Source organism: Sinocyclocheilus anshuiensis, unplaced genomic scaffold (genome assembly GCF_001515605.1).
Source record: "Sinocyclocheilus anshuiensis isolate Anshui unplaced genomic scaffold, SAMN03320099.WGS_v1.1 scaffold55, whole genome shotgun sequence".
NCBI lineage: Eukaryota > Metazoa > Chordata > Actinopteri > Cypriniformes > Cyprinidae > Sinocyclocheilus > Sinocyclocheilus anshuiensis.
In genome coordinates, this window is record NW_015549647.1 from 877063 (window position 1) to 903364 (window position 26302).

Consider the following 26302-nt stretch of genomic DNA (forward strand, 5'->3'; position numbering starts at 1 on the left):
CTTGCCAGCTGTTCCTCCCGGATGGCTACCAGATTACGAAGTTCCTGAACCTCTGCCTGTAGCTGTGTATTCTGATCTTGGGTCAGGACTATGAGGTCTTCTAACCGCTTGGCCATCTCCAGCTCGCGCTCGGTCACCTGCTCAACGCCTAAACGCAGCTCAGCCAACTCTTGCGCATGCTGTGAGACACCAAAAATTGGTCAACATACTGTGGCATTTTATTACACAATTTCCATCATTTATTACACAAGTTATTTCTGACAAAACATCAGAGTAGTGGTAAAATAGTTTTACTTAGACAAGTATGGTAACACACCATTTTAGTTTTTCATGAGACTGCCATTAAAAATTCATACTATTGTGCTTTATTATACAGTAACACTTGATGGTCCTGAAACTAGATGCTTTTAGAGTATGCAAAATAGACCCACCCTGTCTAATGTGCTTGTCTCCTCTTGCTCTTGCCCTATTTTTTGATAGGGCTCGTTGCTGTTGTTTTGTTTGATCCAGAGTACTTTTGCTGCTGGGGCTTTGGATTTTATGGCCTACACACAAACAGAAAATACGCATCAAAGGAAATATGTGTTTGAAAGCACATCATTGGCAAAATCTTACTCACATTGCTAGGTGATGAAATTTCCAAACAGGGATCTTGATCTTGATTGTAGTCCTCCTGGCACTGCGTGGGTAGCTCTTCTTTGCTTGTCTGCCTTTTTACTGGTTGCCGCTGATGCCGTGATGGTCTGTTGGGGACACTAAAAGCCCGTTGCACCTGCTTCCGCTGACGTTCTTTGCCTTGGTTGGGTTTTGAGTCTATGGGAAACTGCTGCATGGAGTTTTGTAATGGACTGTACTTGGGGAGATCCTTTGGAGGTAAATATGTAGGCTTTGGTGTTCCATGACTGCTGTTTCAGCAAGAATGGAGAGACAGGTGAGAGGCGTGTTAATACTTTGAACTAACATTGATTTTAAAGCTTGATACAGCTTGTCTTGGAGCTCCCTTGGGGAGTTTTGTTTATATTGCAATATAACCTTACCTGCTAACTGGGATCCGTTGCGCTTCCTGGCCAAGGAACTCTGTGATCTGGTTCAGGATTAAAGGCAAGGGCTGTAGGTTGTCTATTTGGTCCTACAAAAAAGATGTAATTTTGCCCATGAGCACATCATAGTCTTCTGATCAAAGATGACAGCAGAGGACTTGCTTAGATGAGCCTTGATGTTTTATGTTACCTGTTTCATTACGGAAATAATATCAATCAGGAGATTGTGTAGGACTGCTAGACGAAGGGGCAGGTCTACATAGCCATCAAATCGAGCCATGGCAATTTCACTGTCTGGATCAGATACTTTCTGTAAGAATCCTCGCATAGGTTCCCAGTGTTGTTCTAGAGACTCATTCATAAAAAACATGTACTCTTCTTTTTCGCCAAACCTGGTGGATATTGAGATAAAATGGTTGTTGCCAATCAGTTTTTAATTCCATTTGGATATATAAACAATATAAAAAAACATTTTGTAGACTTGATGTAAGTTAACTAGAAGATGAATCGGTAATCAGAAAATGAAGGACTAAAATACTACAGTAAATCTGGCTTTACAGATGGGACTTACAGGGTGAAGTTTGCAAGGTTTTGAATGACCTTGGCTGTCAGAGTGAGAGTGCGAAGGGTGTTTGTCTCTGGGTAGGCTTGGGTGAGGCCGAACAGTGATGGACTGAGAATCGCTGGGCATAAGAATCGAAGAAACAGGGACGCTGATATGAGACGGTGTCCGATGTCTGTTTGACCTCTGTCCTCACAATCTGATACCCAGCTGGAAAAAATCTCATTCAGCTCCGCAGGGAATGAGCTGTTCATAGAAGGGAAAGAATTGATCATTTAAAAATAATTTTCCAATGGAAAACTAATGACACCCGTTAGGAGTTAAGTGGACATAGTATATCTAGTTACTATTATGGATAGTATATTACAACAATTCGGTCAACTTAGATGTGTTTTCTACAGAAAATACTTTGTACTTGATCTTTGTTTTCAAATATAATTTTTTGGAGTGTGTTCATTGAGGTTAACTTACTCTTGCATGTCAGTTATTCTCTTTACAACATCTGCACATGTCTCCTTTAGATGTCTTTGGTTGATTGGTAGATCAGAGGCAGAGCATTTTTGTGGGTCTACCTCACAGCTCTCTCCTCCACTATACAGTCTGGCTATGAAGTCACCTGTGGGTAAAGAAGGTTAAACAGGAGGTTAGAGGTAAATAAGATGACACATTCAGTTTTATAAAAAGGGATGCAGTAAAATAGTCCTTACCAAGTGTGTCAATGAGATACTTCTGGCCCACCAATTTCATATATTCATCAATAGCCTTTGTGGCCAGTGTATTCTCTCTGAAAATCAAAGCCTCATTTTCTCCCAAGCGCTGAACTTCTGCACTACCGAGATCAATCAAGAACTCCTGCACATTCAAAAGCCATTCAGAAATCCGAAGAGCTAATGCCTTTTCCTAAAATTACTGCTGTTGCCACTTCTTACCTTAGCTTTCCCAATGCTCTGGAGCACATGAACAAGTGCTCCTGCAAGTTCTTCTTTCTCCCGTACATTGAGAAGGGGTTCCAGGCTGCTGCACATATCCACATAATTCACTGTGATATACTCTGCAAATTCCTTGTACCTCTCAATAGGCAGAATTTTCAGGATCTTGAATTTGGACTTGACTCGAAGTGAAGCTTGCGGGCCAACTTGGTCCTTTGTTGTACTTGTTCCTGGGGGCTTGTAGGGAACGATGGGATACCACTTCTCCTGATAGGCCCGTCCTTTTATTTCTGCCAGATTGAGAGCCACACTTCCTAGAGGATGCAAGATAGAGTCATCCTTGGAATGCCTCTTCTTTTTGGGGTCTTCGTCTCTAAAGAGGTGCAAGGTGATCTGGTTGACAGGGGGCAAGTTGTCAAGTTCAAAAAGTTCGCCCCAGAATAGCTGGCAACCTCCTGAAGCACCACCACCATGGCCTGTGCCAGCTGCTCCAAATCCTCCGTCAACTGCTTGGCTGGAGCGTTGCACGGCCCGGCTACTGGTACGAGCAAACAACGTACCATCAAGGTGAACCTCACAATAATATCGCTTCTTTGGGGTAAGGTCTTTTGCTTCATTAACCCAAAGGCTCAGTGAGTACTCAGTACGCTCACAGTTGTCCTGAAGGTAGACAGTATAAAACATTATCATTATTTATAACAAGTACAAAATTAATGACATATTTTGATGGCTCTTTAAGCTAAAGAATATTCTGTACCTTATTTGGATGAGCAGCACGACGCAAGTCTTCAATCCAGCGGTCTCTTTCTGCAGCTGAACTGCACCCAAAGCAGTGGTTATTCTCTGAGTTGATGACCTTTTATGAGTTACACAATGAAATGCCCAGAAAATAAGTAATTGGTTTGGATTATGGATTGACATAAAGATCAGAAAATTTAAACATAGTTTGTACTTTAATATGCAACAGCGATGTTTACCTGAAAACAGTACTTCTCCCCTAGAATCGAGCTGTGGACTGGCCTGATGACGGTAGCCTGGTCTTCACTAAGATCCAGGCTTTTTGCCGCACTGACTGGAATGGATAAAGATTCTCTGGAACCATACCTTGATAGAAAGTGTGAAAGACTGGTAAATGGCATATCATATAAAACCATCAGATGATATGTTTGATCCAGTTGACAGTAATCGGTACTACAGAGTCAGATCAGTCTTTTTCTATATTATAAAAATGATCCTCCACCTTCCTGCAACACTTAGTCCTGCAGTATTGAGCTGTGTGCTGCTTTTCCTTTTATCATCACCTTGTAAGCGGCGCTTGATTAAATTCTAGCATGAGAATGAGAGAAAAGGATTGTCATGGGAAAATACATATATGTATGCATGCATTTTGTTCAGCAACAGTTTCAGATTGTACAGATTTCTTAGAAATATTAATTTATACTAACTCTGACGCCACCATCATGCCCTTTTATTTTGGTACCACTCTGGGGGACCACAGGATCTGGGTTTAGCTCTAAAGAGAGAAAGAGAACACGTTCTATATTAGATGATCACTTTGATGCCACAGTATTCCTCTTTTGTCTGTAGTGAGCACTGAAGGTGGCCTGTCCCTTTTCTTTTGAAAAATGTTCCATAATGCAATCATTGATCATTTACGCTTAAATGATCAAATGTATGTATGCATGTATGTCTTCCTGTTTATTTTGTTCTGGTGGGATAAAATACTGCAGAAAGAAATAATCTCAATGCAATCGCAGATTCTGAAACCATGGCAGGAAGCATAGTCATTTCCTTCCTTCTATGTGCATCAGATCAATAATTTTCAGTTTAACAGAAAATGTAACTATGTTACTGCAGTTGAATTCTGTTAATACAGAACAGAACCAAAATTTAGGGGCTTATTTAATTTTTTATGTCAAAAATTAGCTTTTACTTGTTCATCCATGTGCCTTTATGAAAGCATAAGAGACAAGCAGCATTATGCAATGCATGTGGTCCCAATTTTTGGACTTAAATGATTATAGTGGTTAGACTTAAGGGTGCTTAAGTAAATCACGATTACAAAAGCAGCAGCTGTAAAAATGAGTCATATTTGTTTGGCAGCCTATTAACGTTTTGTGTCTGACAAAGTCTGACACTTTGCACTTTGTCATAAATTTTCAAAGCATATGAAGTAGGCTAACTAACTTGCAAAAAGTGAAAAAGTGCAAAAGTGCAACCTGAAAAATTACAACAAATTGAATTCCTTCAGCAACTACTGGAAATAGAAATGAAGCTAGAATTTATTGAAAGTCTGCCAAAGCCAATTGTGATGCATGACCTGGTATTAAAAGCACAAAACATAAAAAAAAAAAAAAAAAAAAAAAAAAAAAAAAAAAAAAAAAAAAAAAAAAAAAAAAAAAAAAAAAAAAAAAAAAAAAAAAAAAAAAAAAAAAAAAAAATAGTATGGCTTCAACTCCTTTCAACATATTTCCCACATATAGTCTGTGTTCAACACCCAATGTCCATCATGGTATAGTCAACAACCTTCTTTTTAGGAGTTTTTTACGTTTTACAAAACTTGACTTATGCTTCCCTTTGTTCCATCACAATGTACATACTTTCAAACTTAAGAAGGAAGATGTCTTATATGATCTTCTAAATTACCAGATCAAAATGCCATTAAGTATTTATGGAAGCACAGAAATTGGTAAGTAAATTAACCTACAAATAAGCTACGATAAACTACATTGTATTTGAAAGCACTACTCATAATATATCTTTGTGCTTTGCTGAACAACTGAATTAACTGAAAATTAAGATCAGTATAAACTCCTTAGATTTGTTTTAATGCTGATTAAATTTCACATGCATTAAACTCTCCGGCAAAATGATCGGATTGAATCATTTAAGAAGGCAAAGTTAAAATCATTTTGCTTACCTAGTGCCCCTCCACATACAATCCAACGCCTGAAACCCATGCTTTGGAGTAGCTTAGAATCAGTTTTTTTCCTTTCAGAACATTAGACTTATAAATGCCCTTTTATGGTTTTCTTTATTATTATTTTTAATATAAGGGTCCTGCATGCTTATTTTGAGTGAACTAGACCGCACACCCCATCAGTCTCAGTCGTCCTCTGCTATGGAACACCCAGTTACGATGATATCTTCAGACACTCAAAGGAAGCAATTTTACAAGCACACGCACACATAACCATGCTAGCCATTTCCTCTGTGAATAAGTTATCTAGCTTCTCTTTAGTTTTTGTCAGGCAATCATTGGCTAGATAGAGACAGATAATCTCTCTCATCTCTTGTAGTCATCTCCAGCTTTTAAACTGTCAGGGCACAGCGAGCTTTAGGCCGTCACTTCATTCAAGTGTACTGCAATCCCCCCAATGCTCTTCACAAGATATTGTTCACATTTGTTCTTATGAGGCCAGTTAGATAAAAATAAAAGTGGATCAGAAAGTTCTGAGCAAAGCTCTAATGTCGTTTGTTTGCAGATGTTGTATATAATGCAATGACATTTAGACATTTTCAAGTTTGGCGTCTTTGTGTAAACCCAAACTCTGTGATACTGACCAGTATGACTTCCACTGATGTTCTGGAGACTCAGGCTGGAGAGACAACTGCTGGCCCGGTTCTGTACCCTCATCAAAGGCTGAAATAAATTCAAAAGATAATGATATAATGGCAGCATTATTTAACCTAAAATCAGATAGCATTTCCAAACAAACTGGACTGATGCTTCAAAGTCAGTTTAAGGGCATACATCCAATACCTTAATCTATTTAAAGTATAATGTCTCATCTGTTGGCATTGTTGAATGTGTGTGTTGTTCATTACCTCCTCCTCACGTGGGATAAGGATCTGTCCATCTTGAAGAAAGCAGTTGCTAATGTCCCAAATGGGAACGTCTTGTGGAGGGGCCCAGGAGAGGCGAACAGGCTCTTGGGCCACATTCTCAGGATCACACTTGTGTTTGTATTCTCATAAAATGTAAAAGAGTTGACATGCAATGTTTTAATTTAAAAAGCCTATAAGCTGCAAAGACAAAACATGCTACAAGGAATTTGGAATCCAATTTCAATATCATAAGGGCTTAATTAGTTGATAGCAGTCCTATCAGTCCTGTCAATATCCAATTACATGTTTAGGTCTGTAGATTCTATACTTTGTTTATTGCTACATCTCTGACATCCTGTTGTTGTGCTCTCATTCTTTAGCGCCATTTAGTGGCATCTGCATGTACAATCTTACTTAGAAAGTAAGTCTACACTATCCAACAGTAGAGGTCTTTCTAAGGAACAATAAACCTTCATAATGGTTTCAACTTTATTCAAGCTTGTATGTTTTGTAGAACATTTAGCATTAAAAAATAAAGCTCTTACCATGCTCTGCAAAGGCAGTACTCTGTAGACGCTGTCTCTTGAACTTCTGTGAGACCGTTTGCAGGTACTTCCTTATTTTACCCCTCTGTGTTGTGTCCTGGACAGTGGACCCAGATGCCTGTGCGCTGGAGGACCCAGATGCAGAAGAGGAGGACAGGACCGAAGACAAGAGGGACCCTGGTGGCTCTGAAAGAGCTCTGCGGAAAGGGTTTTTCCTTGAAGTTGCCGGCTTGTCTGGTTTGGATGGGCTTTCACTCCCTCGAGTTGCAGTCGAGCACTTTTCCCCCACGTCTTCACTCAGAGCTTTGCGCCAACTCTGCATTTTATTCCATTTGTTTGAAGCCCCTTTCTCTAGCCTCTCAATAGTCCCCTGTGTCACTGTCTCATTCTTGGCCCCCGTGAGCCACTTATACGTGTTGAGTAGCTTGCCATCCTCTGGTTGTCGTGGGTCTTGATCAACTGGACTGTTCTGCTCAGGAGATAGATCCATGTCTTCTTCAATCTGTGGTGCTGATTGCTCAGCACTTGGATCTTTGTTTGTACCCATTTGATTCCTTCTCCGTGACCCAAATTTCTGGGTGTTGGATGCTTTTTTATAGAATGCAAAGTCTGTATTTTCAATGAGTAGGGTTTCCTCTGCACTTACCAGTTCTAGAGGTCTTTAAACGTCTTGTATCTTCAATTTCGAGTGCTTCGGATCTCATCATCTGCTCACTTCACCTATTGGCTTGTTTGAATTGATGCAACCTTTGTGGTCCTCAGCTCTTGTAGGTATGAGGCTTTTTTTCGGTGCGTACTTGTCGTCCAATATTCAGGAAGCCAGTCAGTTTGTGGGTGGGGAAATCAGGTTAGGTTTACAGGTTGAAGGAAGACTGAGAGATGAGGATATTTCCCAGACTGACCCAACTAGTGCAAAAATAGAGTGCTATGTTCTTTTTATTTATGGAACATCTAGAGAGCATAATCCTTCATTTGATCATGTTTTGTTCTCATTTGTGTACATTCTATTTGAGTTTGAACTGAATTGGTATGGTTGTGGCTGGTAAAATACTTATGAATATCGTAGCGTAACATGATCAAGATTCGATTTTGTTAATTAAATATGAACAGAGTTGACAGTTTAACCTAAATACCTTCTTGTTTTGTTCAGTGACAGTTACATTTCCTGTCACAACAGCAGCACTTCCTGTCTCACTCTGGGGCCTGCTATGAAAACCGCTTCCTGTTGTGGTAAAGACTAAAGTAATCTTGTCAACCCTTCCTTCAATTTAAACTGTCACATACAAAATTCAACATATAAGATTGGAGATCACCTTGTTTATTTTGGCACACGTAATTCTCACTTACATACAGTACAGTAACATTTCAAGGTTTCATACAGACTCCCAACCAATGTACAAAGTAATGCTAATGTCCTGTTTTATGCTGATTACCTCACATTTGTACATTACACCCTTACATTACAAGTGCCAACCTTTTAACTTTTAAAATATATTTCAAATTAAATGTACATTTAAAATGAAGTGTATTTATCATACTAATTAGTGGGTTTCATTGTTGTGGTTGTTAAAGCTGTCTTGCACTGTCATGTCAGTGTCAGCAGATGTCCCTGTTGTTACTTAAAAGGAACCCGTATCCTGTGAATAACATGGTACAGTCACAGATTGATGTGTCAGTTAAGATGACAAGTATTTCCAGCATTAAACAACAAAGCTTGGAGAGACAGCCAGATACACATACTCTAATACTTACAAATGATTCTGACTGTGATCATTTGCATGCATTCTACTCAAAGAAAAAAAAATTAGGGACAAATATGGTTGTAAATGTGCTGATCAGTTTGTACAAAAACCACAAAGTAGGTCAATTCCACTTTTAAGCATCTGACATTTTATGCATGTAAACATTATAGCTGTTCTAAAACCAGCTGCGGGTTTCTAAGGCAGCATCCTAACTAACATGTAACCTCATAAGGAACTGTTTTGAAATGCTCTACATAGGCAGCAACTTTGTCATTGTTCTAAAAGTGCTCCTCACTTAAAGGGATAGTTCACCCAAAAATGAGAATTTGGTCATTAATTACTCCCCCTCATGTCGTTCCAAACCTGTAAGACCTTTGTTCATCTTTGGAACACAAATTAAGATATTTTTAATGAAATCTGAGAGCTTTCTGACCCTGCATAGACAGCAACGCAACTAACATGTTCAAGGCCCGGAAAGGTAGTAAGGACATTGTTAAAATAGTCCATGTGACATCAGTGGTTCAACCTTAATTTTATGAAGCTACGACAATACTTTTTGTGTGCAAAGAAAACAAAAATAACGACTTTATTCAACAACTTCTTTTCTTCCATGCCAGTCTTTGATGCGTGTTCATGAGAGTACCATGACGCATGCGTGTGCATTCCTCTGCTTGTAAACAAGGTGCAGCGCATGCTGGTTCTACGTCAGAACGCCGGCTCTTGCATCAGCAGCAGCACACGAATGCGTTGTGGTACTCTTGTGAATGCGCATCGAAGACTAACACGGAAGAAATTAAATTGTTGAATAAAGTCGTTATTAGGGCTGCACGATTAATCGAATGTGATTGTCATGTGCATTTTGATAGTAATGCCGGTTTTGTAATCAGCAGTAAATCATTTATTTATGTTTTCTTTGTGCACAAAAAGTATTCTCGATGTCCTAACTACCTTTCTGGTCCTTGAACGTTTCAGTTGCATTGCTGTCTATGCAGGGTCAGAAAGCTTTCGGATTTCATTAAAAATATCAATTTGTGTTCTGAAGATGAACAGTTGGATTTTAATTGCTTTCAGTGTCTATTTAAAATATTGAAATATTTGTAGGAGAATGAAATGAAATCCATAGTATTTGTCTGTTAAAAAGTCTTGTTTTATATAATACTTTTAGCAAACATTCAGAAGGAACTTAAAACACTTTAGAAAATTTGAGTTTTCCAAGGTACCTGACTGTATGATAAGGAAGTAATGTTTTGCAAGTTTTATAATTATGTTTCTGGCATGACACACACCTTCATTGATAGGTTAAATTTAGGACGCTTTCTTGAGGCTGCAGTCTACATCTCAACCACATTTACTTGGTGTCTCTATAGTAATGAAAATTAAGTAAACTTGACACCATGACACACTAGTTATTATTGTTGCAAAAAAAAATCTGTCAAAGGTCCTCCAGAATTACTCCGTTAATTTGATTAGAAAATGTCCAAGCTGTATGTAATGCAGGAATATATACCAAATAAATGAGAAAGTGCAGTATATTCAGGGACAGTTATGCAGTACAAAACAGTGAACAGCCATTTACCCAAGACCCGAGTGAGGGAAAATACTAGGTCATTTCATTCAAATGTTTAAGAATAATTAAAGAACCTGAAAAAGAAATAGCAGGTCTCATGATGCTTTACTGGAATATGAGCAACATTGAGGGTTGTAGCAAATGAAATAACAATAATAATAATAAAAAAACTATAAAATCATGACTGGCCAAACAGCAGTGCTTTGTTGCAGTCAAACAAAACATAATTATGATCTAAATAATGACCATTGTAAAAGAAAATTGTGGTTCTTTGATAAGAAGGTCTTTAAGACAGTATGGTGAGAGGCATCTATTCACTAGATTTGGTTCCATTGTAGTCGCCCTGCATGTCCGCATCATCCTCTGCAGCGTCTGAGCTGTCAATCATTCCCCGTCTGCCACCACCTGTGCGCCTCGGTGTACTGCTGAAGGATGATGGTTCATTGCCTCGCCTGAGATGATAAAACGAATCTTAGCATAAAATCACATAGACTTTCACTGCAGGTTCATTTGTGTTTGCCCTTAAATAGCATCTTAAGTTTTTGAAACCATTTTAAACTAAGGAAACCTTCCATAATCCCAAACTGTTTGCAAAGCCTACAAGCAGTCAGTGGGAGTGAGGTTAATTAAAATAAATAAATAAAAAATGTAAAGATTTAATCGCAGAACTTTCAGTGAACTAGTCCCAATCCTGAAGAGTGATTTACCAATCAGCAATTGTATGGAATACATGATTCCCAACACGCTCAATTTGGCAGTCTTGCTTTATATATTTTAATCTTCCTCCTGGCCTCCTCACTCAGCTGGGACACAAACCAGAGATCTTTTTACTGTGAGGTGACAATGTTACCTAGGGTTGCACAATTTGGATAAATAATATAATTACAATTTTTCAGCAATAAATTGTGAAAAAATGTGATTGTAAAAAAATTCCAGGTGCTTGTTTGTAGGGCGGCACAATTTGGCCAACATTTTGTGATTATCTATATGAAAATAAATAAATTAATTAAATTAAATATGTATTTATTTTTGTAATATTTCACTGCAATAAAAAAATAGAATATTTAAGAAAAATATAATAATTTTATTTTACATTACAACTATAAAATTCCAATACTAATATTTATGGGTGTTTTTTTTTTTCAAATGTTAAACCATCAAACTTTTATTTTGATAAAAAACTGCAGGGAGCCCTTAAAGATTCTTTTTTGTTGCACTTCTCATAAGTAAGCTATGGGAAGATGGTGCATGTTGCGTTCCTAAATGCACACTAATTTTAATATTTTGCAAAAAAAGATTTCAGTAGCCTATATCCAGAATTTCTCACGGTCTCACTATTTGGCGAAGACTCAATACTTAATATTGTAAAGTTGCTTTGACACAATCTGTATTGTTAAAAGCGCTATATAAATAAAGGTGACTTGACTTGACTCAGGTGTGAGAAACGCTGTATTATTAAGAGTATACTATACCAAATAGTTATCACAGAGTGATTTAAAAGATGTCGAGAATTTCAGTTCATATGTGATAAAACTACAGTACTATAACTGTCTGCTGTTGTTTCATTGATAAATGATTAGTGTGGAGTCCTCGCAGTACAAATGTGCACCTGAAATATACAGATTTAAATCACACCAGCTTCCTAATAAGTACAGTATGTCACCAGAATACAGCCACAAGCATCCTTTACAGTGGAAAGTGATATTAGACATCAGATTTGTAAGAGGTTAAAGGCAGCGTTAAAACCTCATTTGTAAACCTGTAAACAGGCTAAATGAGGTTGGTTCAGATAACAGAACCATGCTTTGAGAGGGAAGAGGGAAATATGGTCAAATATATGCTAGTCTGATAAATATTAAAATGAAGACTAATTGTGCAAGAATGAGCTCTCCATCAAGCATATTAAATTAGGATTTAGTGGAGCAATCATTAATGATGGAAGCATTGATAAACACTTAATAGCTAATATATAGAGTATGTCTAAAATGGATAGTTATGGTCATGGATGCTGATTGGTCAATAAAGTGTTCCTGTCATGCAAAAAAATGTAATAAAGCTATATGAATCGAACGGTTTATTCCAAGTCTTCTGAAGAAACACGATCGCTTTATGTGATGAACTGATTTCATTTTATTGACATATGTGACCCTGGATCACAAAACCAGTCTTAAGTCGCTGGGGTATATTTGTAGCAATAGCCAAAAAAACATTGTATGGGTCAAAATTATCGATTTTTCTTTTATGCCAATAATCATTAGGATATTAGGTAAAGATCATGTTCCATGCAAATTTCCTACCATAAATATATCAAAACTTCATTTTTGATTAATAATATGCATTGCTAAGAACTTCATTTGGATAACTATAAAGGTGATTTTCTCAATATTTTGATTTTTCTTTCTTGATGTGCAAGAACCAATGAGGTTTGTTGTCGCTCTTCAAGCGAGTTCGGTTGAGCTTCAGTGGAGGGACAGAAATCTCTTGAGTTGTTTTTTTTTTAATACTGTCATCATTTGTGTTTTGAAGATGAACAAAGCGTGGGTGAGTAAATGACGACAGAATTTGTATAAAATAAGCTACTTATCGTACCTTATGTGCACACTCTGCAAAACCTAAGTATATGTAATTAACCATATTTCACTCTCGCAGGCAAGAAAAAGGAAAAGAAAGATTTGTGAGAAGTACATCTTCTGTGTCAACTTTTGAGCACAGAGGTACCTGCATAGTCACTGTGTGGGTTCAGGATTGCCTCTGCAACAGAGATAGACAATCTTCGGTTTGCAGTCTATAAAGGGAAGGTATCTGGGCTGCGCTAACAAGTGCTGAGAATTTGCTCAGAGCTCAAAAGCTAAACAGTAGTTATTGCCCAAAGATTTCAGAACTTTCTGGGGTGCTGAACCAGGTCTTGGGAGCGTTATGCGTACCTGAGTTTGCTCTTGAGGGAAGTGACCTCACGGCTTATGGCATCATTGGCCTCTGTGGCCTCATCCAGCTCTCTCTGAAGCTTCCTGCGGGCCGCAGTGATTCGCTGGGACTCCTCTTCACTCTCTTCCAACTGCCTCTTCAGCTGTTTGACACGCGTATTTCCCTTATCCGCCTGTGAAAAAGAAACACTTCTCAGGCCAAGTGCACACTACATTCTAGTATAGTCAATTACAAGATCCCTTTCCTTCTGAATTTAGGTATGATCCCTAAACTTTGTATGAAAAATATAGGAAAAGAGAAGAGAGAGTATAGCTGCTTTATGGCTAACCTGGTCTTTATATTGTTCTGCTTGTTTTCGTTCATCATCCACTTGGGTCATCAACTCCTTCAGTTTCTTATCCTTCTGGCGAACCGCCTTTGCCGTGTTCTGTTTTTCTCTGCATTAGAAAGAAACATCAGTTACATCCAAACTCCACCAAACAAGATGAAATGATATGATCACGTCTTCTGTGACATAAAATCATGTGCTTAAAAAAGCTTTGACTATTCAGTTGGCTGTCATGAGATCTACAGTGCATAATCTACCGTACAAAATTTTGGGGTCAGTAATATTTTTGTTTTAAATAAATTTCTTATGCTCACCAAAGCTGCATTTATTTGATCAAAAATACAGTAAAAACGGCAATACAATGAAATATTATTACAATTTAAAATGACTGTTTTCTATTTTAATAGAAAAGCTGAATTTTCAGGATCATTACTCCAGTCTTTAGTATCGCACAATCCTTCAGAAATCATTCTAATGCTGATTTGCCACTCAAGAAATATGTCTTATTATCAATGTTAAAACAGTTGCTGCTTAGTGTTTTTGTGGATAGCAAGTTTGATTAATTCATTTGAAACATTATAAATGTATTTACTTGTTGAATAAAAGTATTAATGTCTTATTAAAAAAATCTTATTGATGGTAGTATATGAGTTATGAATTGGTTTATTTTGTGTAGTATTAAGTGAATATTTTAACATGATAAAATGTGTTCAAAATGATAAAGTCTTAAATAAAAAGGGATTTTTGTTTATCATTGTACTCGTGTAAAAATAAATTATTAAAATATTATCTGGAAAACATTTACATTGTAAAAAAAAAATCTTATACATTTTTTTTTCTACCTAGTATCACAACTAGGGATGTAACGATTCACTCAACTCACGATTCGATTCTATTCACGATTTTGATTTCACGATTCCATTCGATTCACGATTTCTTTTTAAAGGGGTCATATGATGTTGCTAAAAAGAACATTATTTTGTGTATTTGGTGTAATGAAATGTGTTTATGTTCAACCGGCTTGCGGTTAATAGTTACATCCCTAATCACAACACAACTGAGACATTTGAAATTAAATTTGTATAGCACCTTTTAAAATGATTTTCTTTTTCACAGAAGCTTTATAGAAAATAATTCCACAACCATCGAGCAAGCTAAGAACAAACACATGTACAAACTATGTATGAATGAGGGAGAGATGAATACATATATTTTTCTCGCAAAAACTTATTTTGGGTAATATTTCTTTCAAAATATGATTTGTGACATCTTTTTCATTTCTGTTCACTTTTTGTGGTCCCCCTTGCCACTCCTTGGGGGTCAACGCACCCCAGTTTGAAATCCTTTGCTATAATAAAAGACTTGCCTGCTCTCCTGATCAAGTTGTTCCTCCAACTGTGCCACTTTGGTCTCAAGAGCAGTGATGGAGGACTTAAATTTGGATTTGACTTGGTTCTCCATCTCCTGGAGTTTAGCTTTCAGCTCTTTATTCTGCCTCTCTATCAACTGTCTGGCGCTCTCGTTCTTTTGGGATGTGGTGCGTTCGGCCTGGAGCTCGTTGGTAAGTTGGTCAACCTGAAGGATGAAGAAAACTTTTGAGGAAATGACATGGTTTTCATAGAAATTACAAAGTTCTGTCTCCGTAATGGCATTTCCATTGATGAGTGTTTTATGTGTTTTAAATCAATTAAAAAAAAAATAATTTTCTTGATATTTGCCACGGATGGTCATGGCTCCATATAATATATGTACCTGCTGGGCACTCTTCCTCAGCTTGTCATTAAGCATCTCCATATTGCCCTGCTCCTCCTCCAGTTCTTCCTCCAGCTGTTGGATCTTCGCTTCTAGCCGCCTCTTCTCATCAGACAGCGCAGACCTTTGAGGTTTCAGTCAAACCACATATTAGTTTAAATCAGAATGTGCTTAGAGCACATTTTTGCTGTAATGTTTCGGTACACAAGCTGTGCTGGTATGCCTTAAAGTGAGATATTTTACATAACTGACATCTAGAACTACACTCTGTTACTGTACAAACAGTCACACTAAAGTATGTCTACCATTAATTGTAACAGTGAACCACATGTTCCACCGGAAGTCAATCTATCGGAGGATTATAATGAATTCCACAGGATTCAAATATTTCTATGATATTTTATTTGTCATACTCACTTTCCAGATGCATTGCTGGCCAGCTCATCTGCCAGTTCATCTCTCTCAGCTTCAGCTTGCTTTTTAGACCTCTCAGTTGCAGCCAAGTCCTACATTTAAAGAAATTAAATGAATTCTTTAATAATAAAGGTGAGACAATCATGCAAATCAATTGCTGCAATCTGTTTTGTCAACTGAACCCCTGAACCTAAATGACTTAAGATTTAAGAATTAAGATTACTTAAGAGTTTAAGTAATGCAAGCATTCCAATAAATATAATACATTTCAAAAATATCAATTACAATATCTATATCAATTTATTTTTCAAAATACATTTTAAAATGTAATCCTGTATTTGTATTTCTATCACTATCAAACCCCTGCAGTTCCATCACGAACCCATGGGGGTTTTGTGAGCCCTAATTTAGCCAATTCATATAACCCAGAATTGTACTATTTTGGAAACAATTCATTTATTTGAATGAACAGCCCCATACACACCTCTTTTCGGGACAGATTGCCTCAGTATGTTATTCATAGTAGCCTCACCTCATGCAGCTGTAGAACTTCAGCCTCCAGAGTCTTGGCCTTCCTCTCATTCTCCTTGGCACTGGATACAACCTCCTCCCTGGCAGCTCGAGCATCATCAAGCTCTCTTTGGAAGTCTTTCATTTGAGCCTAAGTTATAAAAACACACTAACACAATTACTAAAAAGTATTGCATTTATAATTGGAGTTCAGTGAATTCATCCAGTCATAAAATGTTGTTTTCACCTGGAGCTTACGGAGCTGCTTGATCGCCTCCTCACGTCCCTTGTTAGATGTCTCAATCTGGCCCTCAAGGTCCTTTACGTCTCCCTCCAGTTTCTTCTTGGAAGCAGCTATTGCAGCCCTTTGCTTACGCTCATCTTCGAGTTCAGTTTCCAGCTCACGCACCTGTTGGTTAAAATGTTCGTCTAAACCCATATACACATGGTTGTGGATGTCACAGTTTGAGTGAAGAAGCAATACTGCACCTGTTTGACCAACTGCCTCTTCTTCTCCTCCCCTTGCTCATCTCTGCCCTGGAGATCTCGCTCAAACTGGGCCTTCAGAGCCTGCATGTTGACTTCCAGACGCAGTTTGGCATCCTCTGCAGCCTGTAATTCATCCTCCAGCTCTTCCAATTGAGTCTTCATCTCTTCTACCTGAGCCTCCAGGCCACGTTTGGACTTCTCAAGCTCATGCACCTAAAATTAGAAAATGAATTTGATTGAAATTTCTCTGACCTTAATGACCTAATGGAAGGTTTGTTCATGATTGACATTTTTTTAGTGGTTTACACTATTTGAACTTACGCTCTTGCCCACATCATCTTTGGAGCTGACCAGGTCCTCCATTTCAGCACGAAGGGCTTTATTGGCTCTTTCGAGCTCCTCACGAGCTTCTTGAGCTTCTTCAAGAGCTCTAGCTAAAGACAGAGCCTTGGTCTCCTTCTCTCTGGCCTCGGCCTCTGCACGATCTCGCTCATCTGCATACTTATTAGAGATGCTCTTCTCTTCAGCAAGCATCTGAAAGGAAATGGCAGAAGTGAAGATACACCGACATCCAAAACTAATTAATTCAGCAGACATGGTGTGTAATATTTTGAGAAATAATCAGAAACCTGATCAAACTTCTTCTGTTTCTTCTCAAGGTTGGAAACCAGGTGTCTCTGGTTGTCCAAATCCATGAGTGTATCCTCAAGCTCCTGTTGCAGTCTGTTCTTGGTCTTCTCAAGCTTTTCATAGGCTGCTGCCTTCTCCTCAAACTGAGTACTGGCTGCCTCCAGGTCTCTCTGCAGCCGCTTCTTACCTTCCTCTAAAAGTTCTACGTTACTTGACACCTCTTCCAGCTTCTTCTTGTAGTCAGAGAGCTGTGGACACAAGGGTTATTCAAGATGTAAATATTACGGTTTTAATGTTGCAAGACCACAGATTATTCATCTTATTGTTAACCTTACCTGAATGTTCAGTGCAGAAACATGTCTCTCCACATTCCTCTTTGCTTCCGCTTCCTCCTCAAGCTGCTCCTGAAGGGCATTACGGTCATCCTCCATTTGACGTAGTTTGGTGGAGAACTGGAGCTTTTGTCTCGTCTCTTCAGCCAGCAACTCCTAAAAATGTCAAGAGTCAAAATGCAAGTGAGCCTCAAATCCTGTTCACGTTGCTAAATCATGCTTCTGTTTTGAGGCTATAAATCAAAGAACACTTAATAACATTGCACAAACCTGTGTATCTTGGACTTGAGAAGTTAAGCTAGCCACATCCTTGCTAAGTTTGATGTTCTTCCCCTCTGCTTCATTAAGAAGGTTGGTAACGCTCTCCAGTTCCACCTGCCACGGCAAGAACCACATGTTAAATACACTGTTTCCTCCAAGATGTTTAAAGTAACAAACATGTTGTAGGTTCTCCCAACAATGCCATAAATATATCTAATAATACGTCCTCCACCATCACTCACAGTGATTTTAGAGACCCGATCCCCCAGCTCGGCTTTCTGCCTCTCGCTGTCATTGAAACGAGACTGCAGATCAACAAGCTGTCCTTCCACCTTCTTCCTCTTGTGTTCCACATCCTGTTTGCTCTGAGTAAGAGAACGGATCTCCACGTGGAGTTCTGATGTTTCCTTCTCCAGAGCTTGCTTGGCTTTCTCCAAGTTTGACTTCACCTAAGAAGTATTTCATATATATTTTACATTAGCACTTCAGAAAAATAAACATATGAACAGAAATAACGTTGATACTGGATATGATTGCCTACCCTCTTGGACTGCTCCAGCTGCTCTGTAAGCTCCTCCAAAGCTTGGGTATGTTTCTGTCTCATCTCTTGCACCTGAGCCTCGTGGACACGGCTCTCCTCCTCCATGGCTTTCTTCAAAAGGGTAACCTCCTGCTCACGTTTGGCCCTAAAAAAATATGCATCCTGACGATCAGGTCAATGGTGTCTAGTAAAGCCTCTCTCAATGTGTACTATATTAAATCTGTACAATGCACATCAGATTAAAATGCAGATCTTTGTGTCTACACACACCTGAGCTCCTGCTGAGTAGCTGTGGTGTCCAATGTGTCCTCCAGCTCTGATTTGAGAGCTTCAAGCTCTTCTCCCAAGTCTCTCTTGGTTTTTTCAGCCTTATTCCGGGCAACCCGCTCTGATTCTACGTCCTCCTGAAGATCTGAGATGTGTCCCTCCAGTTCTCTGATCTTCTTCAGTGCATTGTTTTTCTGAGCTGTCTCATCCTCCAATCTGAAACAGAAATGCAGAGAGATAACAAAGGTTACTGTAGGTTTCTGTGTGAATTATGACGTGAAAGTATCTTGAATTTAGCTTCTTTTCTAAAATATCTGTCAAAAACTCATGCATTTTACATTTTAAATGAAAGATTTTAAAGATCTGTATACCGTGCCAGCGCAGCCTGAAGTTCCTCCTCTTTTTTAGCAAGCTGGGCTTTCAGATCAGCAATCTGAGCTTGGAGGTCAGCAATCTGCTCCTGAAGGTCATTTGATTCACCCTCTAACTTTCTCTTGGCTTTGTCCAGCTCCTGTCGAGTCTTTTCCTCTTTTTTCAAGCGCACTACAGATTATAAAAAAAATATGATAATTTATGACTGAATTAACTGAATTTCCAGACAAACATTATAATCGTGTATCAAAAGTAAATAATGGACAAACCCTCCAGTTCTGAGATCATTGACTCATGCTTATTCTTCAGCTTTGTCAGGTTTTTGGATTTTTCTTCTTCTTCAGCAAGGTTTGAGCTAAAATCTGCTATCCTTTCTTCTAGAAGCTTCCTCTCCTGCAAATATAGCACTTAAAATTGAACTCTCTGATTGTGACCAAAATACGTCATCTTAAAAAAAAAGTTTGTTGAAATTAAACCTTCTGTAATTTGTTGTTTTGGTCCTCCATCACCAGGACATCATCCTCTAACTTCTTGATCTTGGCTTCACAGGTAACCTTCTCCAGTTGCAACTTCTGACGAGCATCCTCTTCCTCCTCAAGATGTTCCTCAAGATCCTGAGAACATTAATTTAGAGACAAGATAGTGCCATGGACTAAATAGCATCATTTAAATATATCTAAGGACTGAATTTGAACAAGTGTTGCCTGTGAACGAAAATCATTACATGAAAACATACTTTGATCTGATCATGCATTTTCTTCTTGTCCATTTGTAGGGCTGCACCACGATCCTCCTCCTCCTCCAACCTGGCCTCCATCTCATGCAAGATCTCTTCAAGTTCTTGTTTCTTGGTAGCTAACCGTACTCTCATTTCCTCTGCCTCAGCGTAGAGCTCTGTCTCAGCCTGCAACTTCTCCTGGAGCTGGTTCCTTTCATCCATAAGCTACAGATGGAAGGATTATATCACTTATAATCAGTGTATGTCCTCCTTGCTATTAAATGCAGGAAGACAAAGTCAGGATTTCGTCATACCTGTGTGTGTTTCAGTGAAATGTCTTTTAGCTCTATCTCAAATTTTTGTGCAGATTCTTTGGCCCTTTGGAGCTCCTCCTCCTTCAGACCCATCTCCTCTTCTTGGCGTGTCACCTGGAGGAGAGGCTTCACCTGTGGGCATCGATGGAAACATGTTTAGATGAATACTAACAGAAACCCTTAACGTATTCCCAAGAAACCAAATTTTTGCACAATGTTTACAGAAACTATCAAACTTTGTTTACAGTCACATTATTCAATAGAAATTTAGAAAATAAGAAATGTTTCACCTTGGTGAAGAGTCTCCACCACTGCCAGTTCCTGAGTTTCAGATAAGCAGCACAGTTCCTCTGGATTACCTTCATTGCTGTTAGCTGTTGCTGCCTCTTAGCAAAAGCCCTGCACATAGTTTTAATTAACAATAACTCAAACTGCATATTACTATTTTGAAAAATACTGTATTTATAAACTCTACCCACTTTCTAGCTAGGAATCCCCTGGCCTGTGCCTGGAAGGCAATGATTATGACTGTGATCTTAAGGTCACGCTCCTCTTCAAGCTGGGCCAGGACTCCTGTGCGGAAGAATATTTTGCTCTGACCAATACGGTACAGGTTTGGGTCCAAGTCCAGGTGCCTGATCTACAGAGAGGGTTAGGTATGAGAAAGAAGCACGTACATGATCAGTTTCAGTCAGCTTCGATTATACATGTACTAGTCAGTGTCTCTAATTCTATGAAGGAATTATATTGTTGAAAGCATGGTTCAGCATTTAAAAAAAATAAACCATAGATGCCACAATTAGATACAAGTTAGCAGAGTAATGAAATAACTCGGGATTACTGGTAAAATTCCATAAAGAAAAGAGTAAAACGTGATGATGAGATCATTGTTGAGACTATATAAAAATGTGACTTGCAAGTATAATGTTTAGATGTTTTGCAGGCATCTTGGCTTTGTTGTCTGAAGCAATAGTCTGATTTTGGTATCTGGAACTTTCTGACTCAAGAAATTCTTTTTGAAAAAGATGACATGCTCTTTAACAAGATTTAATTGGATAACATCTTACCATCAGACAGCAGGCCTGCTTGCCATCCATGAAGCCCTTTGGAATAGCATTTGGTGCCAAGATCTCATATCTGTATGTCAAGGTAAAACGAAAAGAATTGCATTACGACTGAAAACCTGTACCATGTATATTTGGCACAACATATGTAATCACACTTGTATTGAACTGCAAACTGGAGTTCTGGCATTATTCTAGAATTCTGGAGAATTTTTTATACTGTTTTTACACTTGACATAAAGTTAGACAAAGCCAATAAGACAGTTAGTCTCACTAAATGAAAAGCTCACACTAAAATAATAAAGCTACCCACCGCTGTCGGAACTCTTGGAAGACAATTCTGTTGGGAAATCCTTGGCGGCAGATACGAATACCCTCCAGCACACCATTACATCTCAACTGTTCGAGCACCAGGTTGGCATCCAGCTTTCCTGCCTGAAGGTAAAAAAAGTACCTTCAACATGCATTTAGAAAGATACAAAACTTGTCTGAAAATAAACCCTATGCCCAAACAGCATTGGTACCACCAAATTTAACTTGGTATGCAGCTGTGACGTACCCGTTTCTCATGGTTAGGGATAATGCAGCGGACAAAGTTTGGCTGCGTGTTGTGCAGTGTGGTCATTAGTTTGGCCAAAGACTCTTTGTAAAGCTGGCCCACAGTACGGAACATGCCCTTCTTGGTCTTAGAGGCACCGGGTGCAAAGCTGTCTGACATCTTGGCAATGGTTTCCAATCCAACCACACGGTCAACTGAGAAATAAAAAAATATAGATGCCAGCCATTATTCTTATCTCAATTACAATTTGCGATATTGACAAAACAAAAAAGGTGGGAACATGTAGATCATGTTTCTTTTTGCGACACCAACTATGAACATTTATCAGTGGTCTCAACTGACTGGTTTGCAACAATTTTGATCTGTATATGTAGTTTTTAGATAGTGTTTGAGAAATGAGACGCATGCATAGCTAATACTGACCATCCTTCCACAGATCTTGCACAAATAGATTGGAGGAATTATTGAGCAGTGATGTAGCATTGTCATTTAAAGGGTCCATGTTCTTGGTCAGCCATGCTGTGGCATTGTAGTCCACCTAATTGAGAAAGAGTAGGTTTGGCTCATGATATTCAATACAGAGCAAAAAATTCACTAAGAATGAACTGTGCACATCTGCATTTTTTTAAGCACAATCTTGCAGGCCAGTTCTGAGTTCTGAATATGCTCCAGAGTCTGTATTCCTTGGGTTATTATTGTCTGAATCACGATACTCTTCACATGTAAATCAATAAATCAATCTTTCCTTTAAGTCAGAACTCACCCGTCCAGCATAGTGAAGCACAGAGAATTCTGTCTTGTCCTTCAGTTGCTTTGGTTTAGCAAACTTAGTATGATTAACATGAGTGTTGCAAAGTTTCTCCACGAAGGAGACATCTGTTGCCTTTGGAAACCAACACTCTTCATCCAACAGAGCCAGGATGCCTGGAGGATTGTTCTGTGGAGGAGTTTCAGTAAAGTGAGTGACATTACATTCTGTAACAATAAGACATCATTACTTCTACGCAAGACTTCCATCAAAAGTGTGCCTGTTACAGCAATTACGATAAATGTATTGAATCAAAAGACACTGGTCACCTTACAGCTTTCTGCTGGAAGAAGTTTGTTTAGTTCAAAACTTCAAAGAACAAGGATCATTCTGTTCCTGCAAATCTACAACAAACTCAAACTTACCGGCCTTTCAATCAGCTCGATGCAAGGTTGCAAATCCAGCCCGAAGTCGATGAAGCTCCATTCGATGCCTTCACGCTGGTACTCCTCCTGCTCCAGGATGAACATGGTGTGGTTGAACAGCTGCTGAAGCTTCTCGTTGGTGTAGTTGATGCAGAGCTGCTCAAAAGAATTGTCCTGAAAGAGAAAAACATTAAATGCCATTAGCCTTAATACTTTTTTTTTTTTACCAAATTTAATAATTTTCTTTCAGTTTTTCCAAACCTCGAAGATCTCAAAGCCAGCAATGTCCAAGATCCCCAGGAATGAGGCACCCTGACGTTTCGTTTTGTCCAGTGCCTTATTAACTCTTAGAAGGATCCAACGGAACAAACGTTCATACATGGCTTTAGCTAAAGCTTCAATGGCAAAATCAGCCTGTAGGGGGAAAAGTATTTTATTGGTAATACTGTACGTGTTTCCATAATGACAATCATGCAGGGGTTTTCCAGTTTCATCACAGATCTGAGCGACATTACACACGTTCCACATCTTTACACTTGCAGCACAACTATACACTCTCTTCACCTGTTCTTTGGTTTGGGCCTTTTGCACAACCTCACGACCCACTTTAATACGTGGCGTCAGAATGGCTCTTGTGAAGTCTGTCACATTAATGCCTTGGAGATGGCAAACTTTCTGGGCAGCTGAGAATGAGACACATTTCAGCGGTCATTTCAGTCTGTATTGGTTTATATTAGCCTGAGAAGCCTTTTCACTTGGTATTTTCCCCAAAGTTTCTGACCTGTGTTGTCTGGCATGGTAGCCTGTTCCTGGTTCCTCTCTTTCTTGAACTCAATGTTACCCAACTGAAGCACGGTTGAGACAACTTTGAGGACATCTGACAAGAAATAATAAATAAATAAATAAATACAATTTCTCAGGATTAATTATCTTACTAAAGAACTAAAAAATGTCTCTTGTTTTAAGGACACCATATGTATATTTCATTGCATTTAATACCCGTTCTTTCTTCAACAGTGAAGCCCATGATATCAATGGCCTCCATGGTTTCTTCATACATTTCATCATCTTGGCTGCCTGTAATCTGGACATGGCCAGCCGAGAGGAAACGGTAGTTGTTGAAGTTTTCAAGCAAAAGCTCCTCTGCCAGTAGAGAATAAAAATCACATGACATTTCCCAACAACAGTGCCGTTTATGCAAGAACATCACTGCGTTTATAAATTTCTCATTAGGTAAATATCCAATAAAAAATGGTCACCATATTCAAATATGTTTTCACATACTGAGTGTCTCCACCTACCGCATAATTTGTCCTTTGCTCCAGCTACCATGTAGTAGAAGATGTGGAAAGCTCTTTCAGTTTTTGCTTGTCGAATACAACGAGATTTCTCCAAAAGATCTGAAGTGGTTTGGACATTAAGGTCAAACTCTGCATAGGTAAAATGTTTAAACTGATAATCTAATTCAGGATGCGAGATTGCTCTGCATCTGTATATGGCTTATATTAAGTCTTCAAGGATACAGGTCTCTATGTTGGCTCCAACTATGAAACCTGTCACATCAAAGTTAATGCGGATGAATTTGCCCTGTGAAGAAATGATTACAGTGGTTACAGTCTTGATGTTTCTTGTCACATCTGCTATCATACAGCATTTGCAAACTTACGAATCGGGAAGAGTTGTCATTCTTGATGGTCTTGGCATTACCAAAGGCCTCTAGAATTGGATTGGCCTGCAGTAGTTGCTTTTCCAGCTCACCCTACAGTACCAAGGTTAGAAAGTAATTAGAATCATTCTATAGAAAACAACTAAAGGAGGAAAAAATGAGAATGGGACATGCCAGAAAATTGGAATAAAAAAAAATTAGAAGACAACTAAAAAAAAGGCCCTCCTATAGAGTGTACAATGCAACTTTATAAATGTTTGGCAGGACAAATTATTTATTGACGTGTGTTTCAAAAGCCTGAATCAATACTTAAGATGCAAGTATCTTAAACCATTTAGATGGGCATAATCCCCTTAGATCAAAAGAGTGCTGTTCTATTTGCTGCCAAATCTCAAGCAATGAGAAGCCCTGCCAAGCATGTCCGCCTTATACAATGATATCAAGAGGAGTGGTTGAGGTCATACTAAGCATGTGGAGAAAGGACATTAATGGGGATAATGAAATGGATCTCAATTATAGATCTTTAAGAGTTCACTTAACGAGATAAAAGTTACTCAGTGGGATGAAACACAAAGTCCTTAGAGAGCATAATTACATCACAAAGCCTCTGGTGTCATGTGACCACATAATTAGATTCTGATTTTTAGAATTAAACAAGGCAGAAAAATGTTTCAACCGTGACACAAACTCTCAATTACTTTCTTACTGAGCATCAAAAAAAAAAAGAAAATATCTAGAAAAAGAAGATATCTACCAGAGATAGCTTGCTGCTGAGAAGGAAAGAAGATCGCTGATAGCTTCAGACACTGACAAAGAAAAATAAAGTAAACTAGAAAAGAGGGAGAAGAAGTGACATTTAGAATGATGGAGACAGAGAGACTGTTGACAGAGAGATTGTTGGGAAGAAAGAGGACAGAGTTGGTAGACTGTATCAACATTCATAAAGCACTTGGCTGAATTCGACAGCTTCTCTCAGCGTTCTCAGGGCAAAGCATATCAGCTAACAGATGACAGCTTCATTGACCCATGAAATGGCAGTCAGAGTATGTGAGCGGAGTGGAGTGGAAGAGGAATGGGGAGCGGAGATGTCTTATTTTGGAAAGTCAAAACATCAGTGTTTACTCTTGCGCTCCATAGCGAATATAACAAGTTAATTACCCGTAGTGCGATTACATATCAGCAAGAAATCAATGCGCTTTAAACAATAATGATAGACTATTAAGCATTCAAAATAAATGGTTGGGAAAGACAAAAATCAAAAATGTTTAGTAAAAATGAATGACAAAGGGTAAACATGAGTGTAGGGGACTTCAAAATGTAGACTAAAGGGGCGTTTACACAACACTGTTTTCAACTAAAACGGTAAAACTTTTGAAAATGCAAACTTTTGAAACGCAGGCGCGTCGTGTTTCTTTACAAAGTGAATCTACAACTACTGGCCTGGCATGCATAATACAGCATTTATAGTAATTTTCGCTGATCTGTGTGAACATTTTTCGTGTACAGACGAACTAAATTTTCAAAAGTGCAAAGGAAAAACTTTTCCGTTTTTAGTGCATCATTGTAAACGTACCATAAGTGTTCCTTTTACATTAAACTAAAATCTAATCTTTCAGATCAGTAGTCTATTCAAACCTTTGAACACTCCTATAATCATGCTAATGGATCATTCTTTTAACAACGTTCATGAAGTTAAAAAACATAATGAGAGAATACAGTAGGAAAAATAATTGGGCGCAAACTCTGAGGTTTCTCACACCAGTCAGTGGAGGAC

At 38.5% G+C, this 26302-nt stretch overlaps 2 protein-coding genes across 5 annotated transcripts in view; both read right to left on the reverse strand.

The window, feature by feature from the left end:
- Positions 1–7652, reverse strand: part of LOC107660012 (disabled homolog 2-interacting protein-like) — an 11128-nt gene extending 3476 nt beyond the window's left edge. Inside the window, exons 1-15 of the mRNA XM_016449149.1 lie at positions 6905–7652; positions 6360–6502; positions 6096–6174; positions 3977–4044; positions 3772–3857; positions 3509–3635; positions 3289–3387; positions 2532–3191; positions 2310–2454; positions 2074–2218; positions 1612–1848; positions 1231–1432; positions 1038–1129; positions 620–905; positions 432–545 (exon numbers count right to left, since the gene is read on the reverse strand). Of these exons, the coding sequence (XP_016304635.1) occupies positions 432–545; positions 620–905; positions 1038–1129; positions 1231–1432; positions 1612–1848; positions 2074–2218; positions 2310–2454; positions 2532–3191; positions 3289–3387; positions 3509–3635; positions 3772–3857; positions 3977–4044; positions 6096–6174; positions 6360–6502; positions 6905–7451 (3030 nt within the window). The 5' untranslated portion in view covers positions 7452–7652. The remainder of the gene's footprint in view (positions 1–431; positions 546–619; positions 906–1037; positions 1130–1230; positions 1433–1611; positions 1849–2073; positions 2219–2309; positions 2455–2531; positions 3192–3288; positions 3388–3508; positions 3636–3771; positions 3858–3976; positions 4045–6095; positions 6175–6359; positions 6503–6904) is intronic.
- Positions 7653–10362: 2710 nt separating this feature from the next.
- LOC107660013 (myosin-11-like) overlaps positions 10363–26302 on the reverse strand; it is a 30017-nt gene continuing 14077 nt past the window's right edge. For 3 of the 4 annotated variants that reach the window (XM_016449152.1, XM_016449150.1, XM_016449151.1), the window contains 36 exons: positions 24529–24621; positions 24386–24449; positions 24164–24262; positions 23862–24005; positions 23644–23739; positions 23427–23545; positions 23124–23276; positions 22863–23036; positions 22453–22626; positions 22113–22227; positions 21690–21883; positions 21444–21565; positions 21134–21203; positions 20546–20706; positions 20357–20465; positions 20067–20198; positions 19771–19977; positions 19511–19648; positions 19304–19427; positions 19034–19205; positions 18666–18878; positions 18396–18540; positions 18097–18303; positions 17864–17968; positions 17597–17749; positions 17261–17509; positions 16953–17165; positions 16632–16844; positions 16390–16551; positions 16165–16293; positions 15636–15724; positions 15219–15342; positions 14833–15041; positions 13467–13575; positions 13138–13310; positions 10363–10665 (listed from right to left, as the gene is read on the reverse strand). In XM_016449152.1, the coding sequence (XP_016304638.1) occupies positions 10524–10665; positions 13138–13310; positions 13467–13575; positions 14833–15041; positions 15219–15342; positions 15636–15724; positions 16165–16293; positions 16390–16551; positions 16632–16844; positions 16953–17165; positions 17261–17509; positions 17597–17749; positions 17864–17968; positions 18097–18303; positions 18396–18540; positions 18666–18878; positions 19034–19205; positions 19304–19427; positions 19511–19648; positions 19771–19977; positions 20067–20198; positions 20357–20465; positions 20546–20706; positions 21134–21203; positions 21444–21565; positions 21690–21883; positions 22113–22227; positions 22453–22626; positions 22863–23036; positions 23124–23276; positions 23427–23545; positions 23644–23739; positions 23862–24005; positions 24164–24262; positions 24386–24449; positions 24529–24621 (5295 nt within the window). In that variant the 3' untranslated portion in view covers positions 10363–10523. Of the gene's footprint in view, positions 10666–12931; positions 12965–13137; positions 13311–13466; positions 13576–14832; positions 15042–15218; positions 15343–15635; positions 15725–16164; positions 16294–16389; positions 16552–16631; positions 16845–16952; positions 17166–17260; positions 17510–17596; positions 17750–17863; positions 17969–18096; positions 18304–18395; positions 18541–18665; positions 18879–19033; positions 19206–19303; positions 19428–19510; positions 19649–19770; positions 19978–20066; positions 20199–20356; positions 20466–20545; positions 20707–21133; positions 21204–21443; positions 21566–21689; positions 21884–22112; positions 22228–22452; positions 22627–22862; positions 23037–23123; positions 23277–23426; positions 23546–23643; positions 23740–23861; positions 24006–24163; positions 24263–24385; positions 24450–24528; positions 24622–26302 lie in introns of all 4 variants that reach the window. The other variant, XM_016449154.1, reaches the window with a different exon arrangement.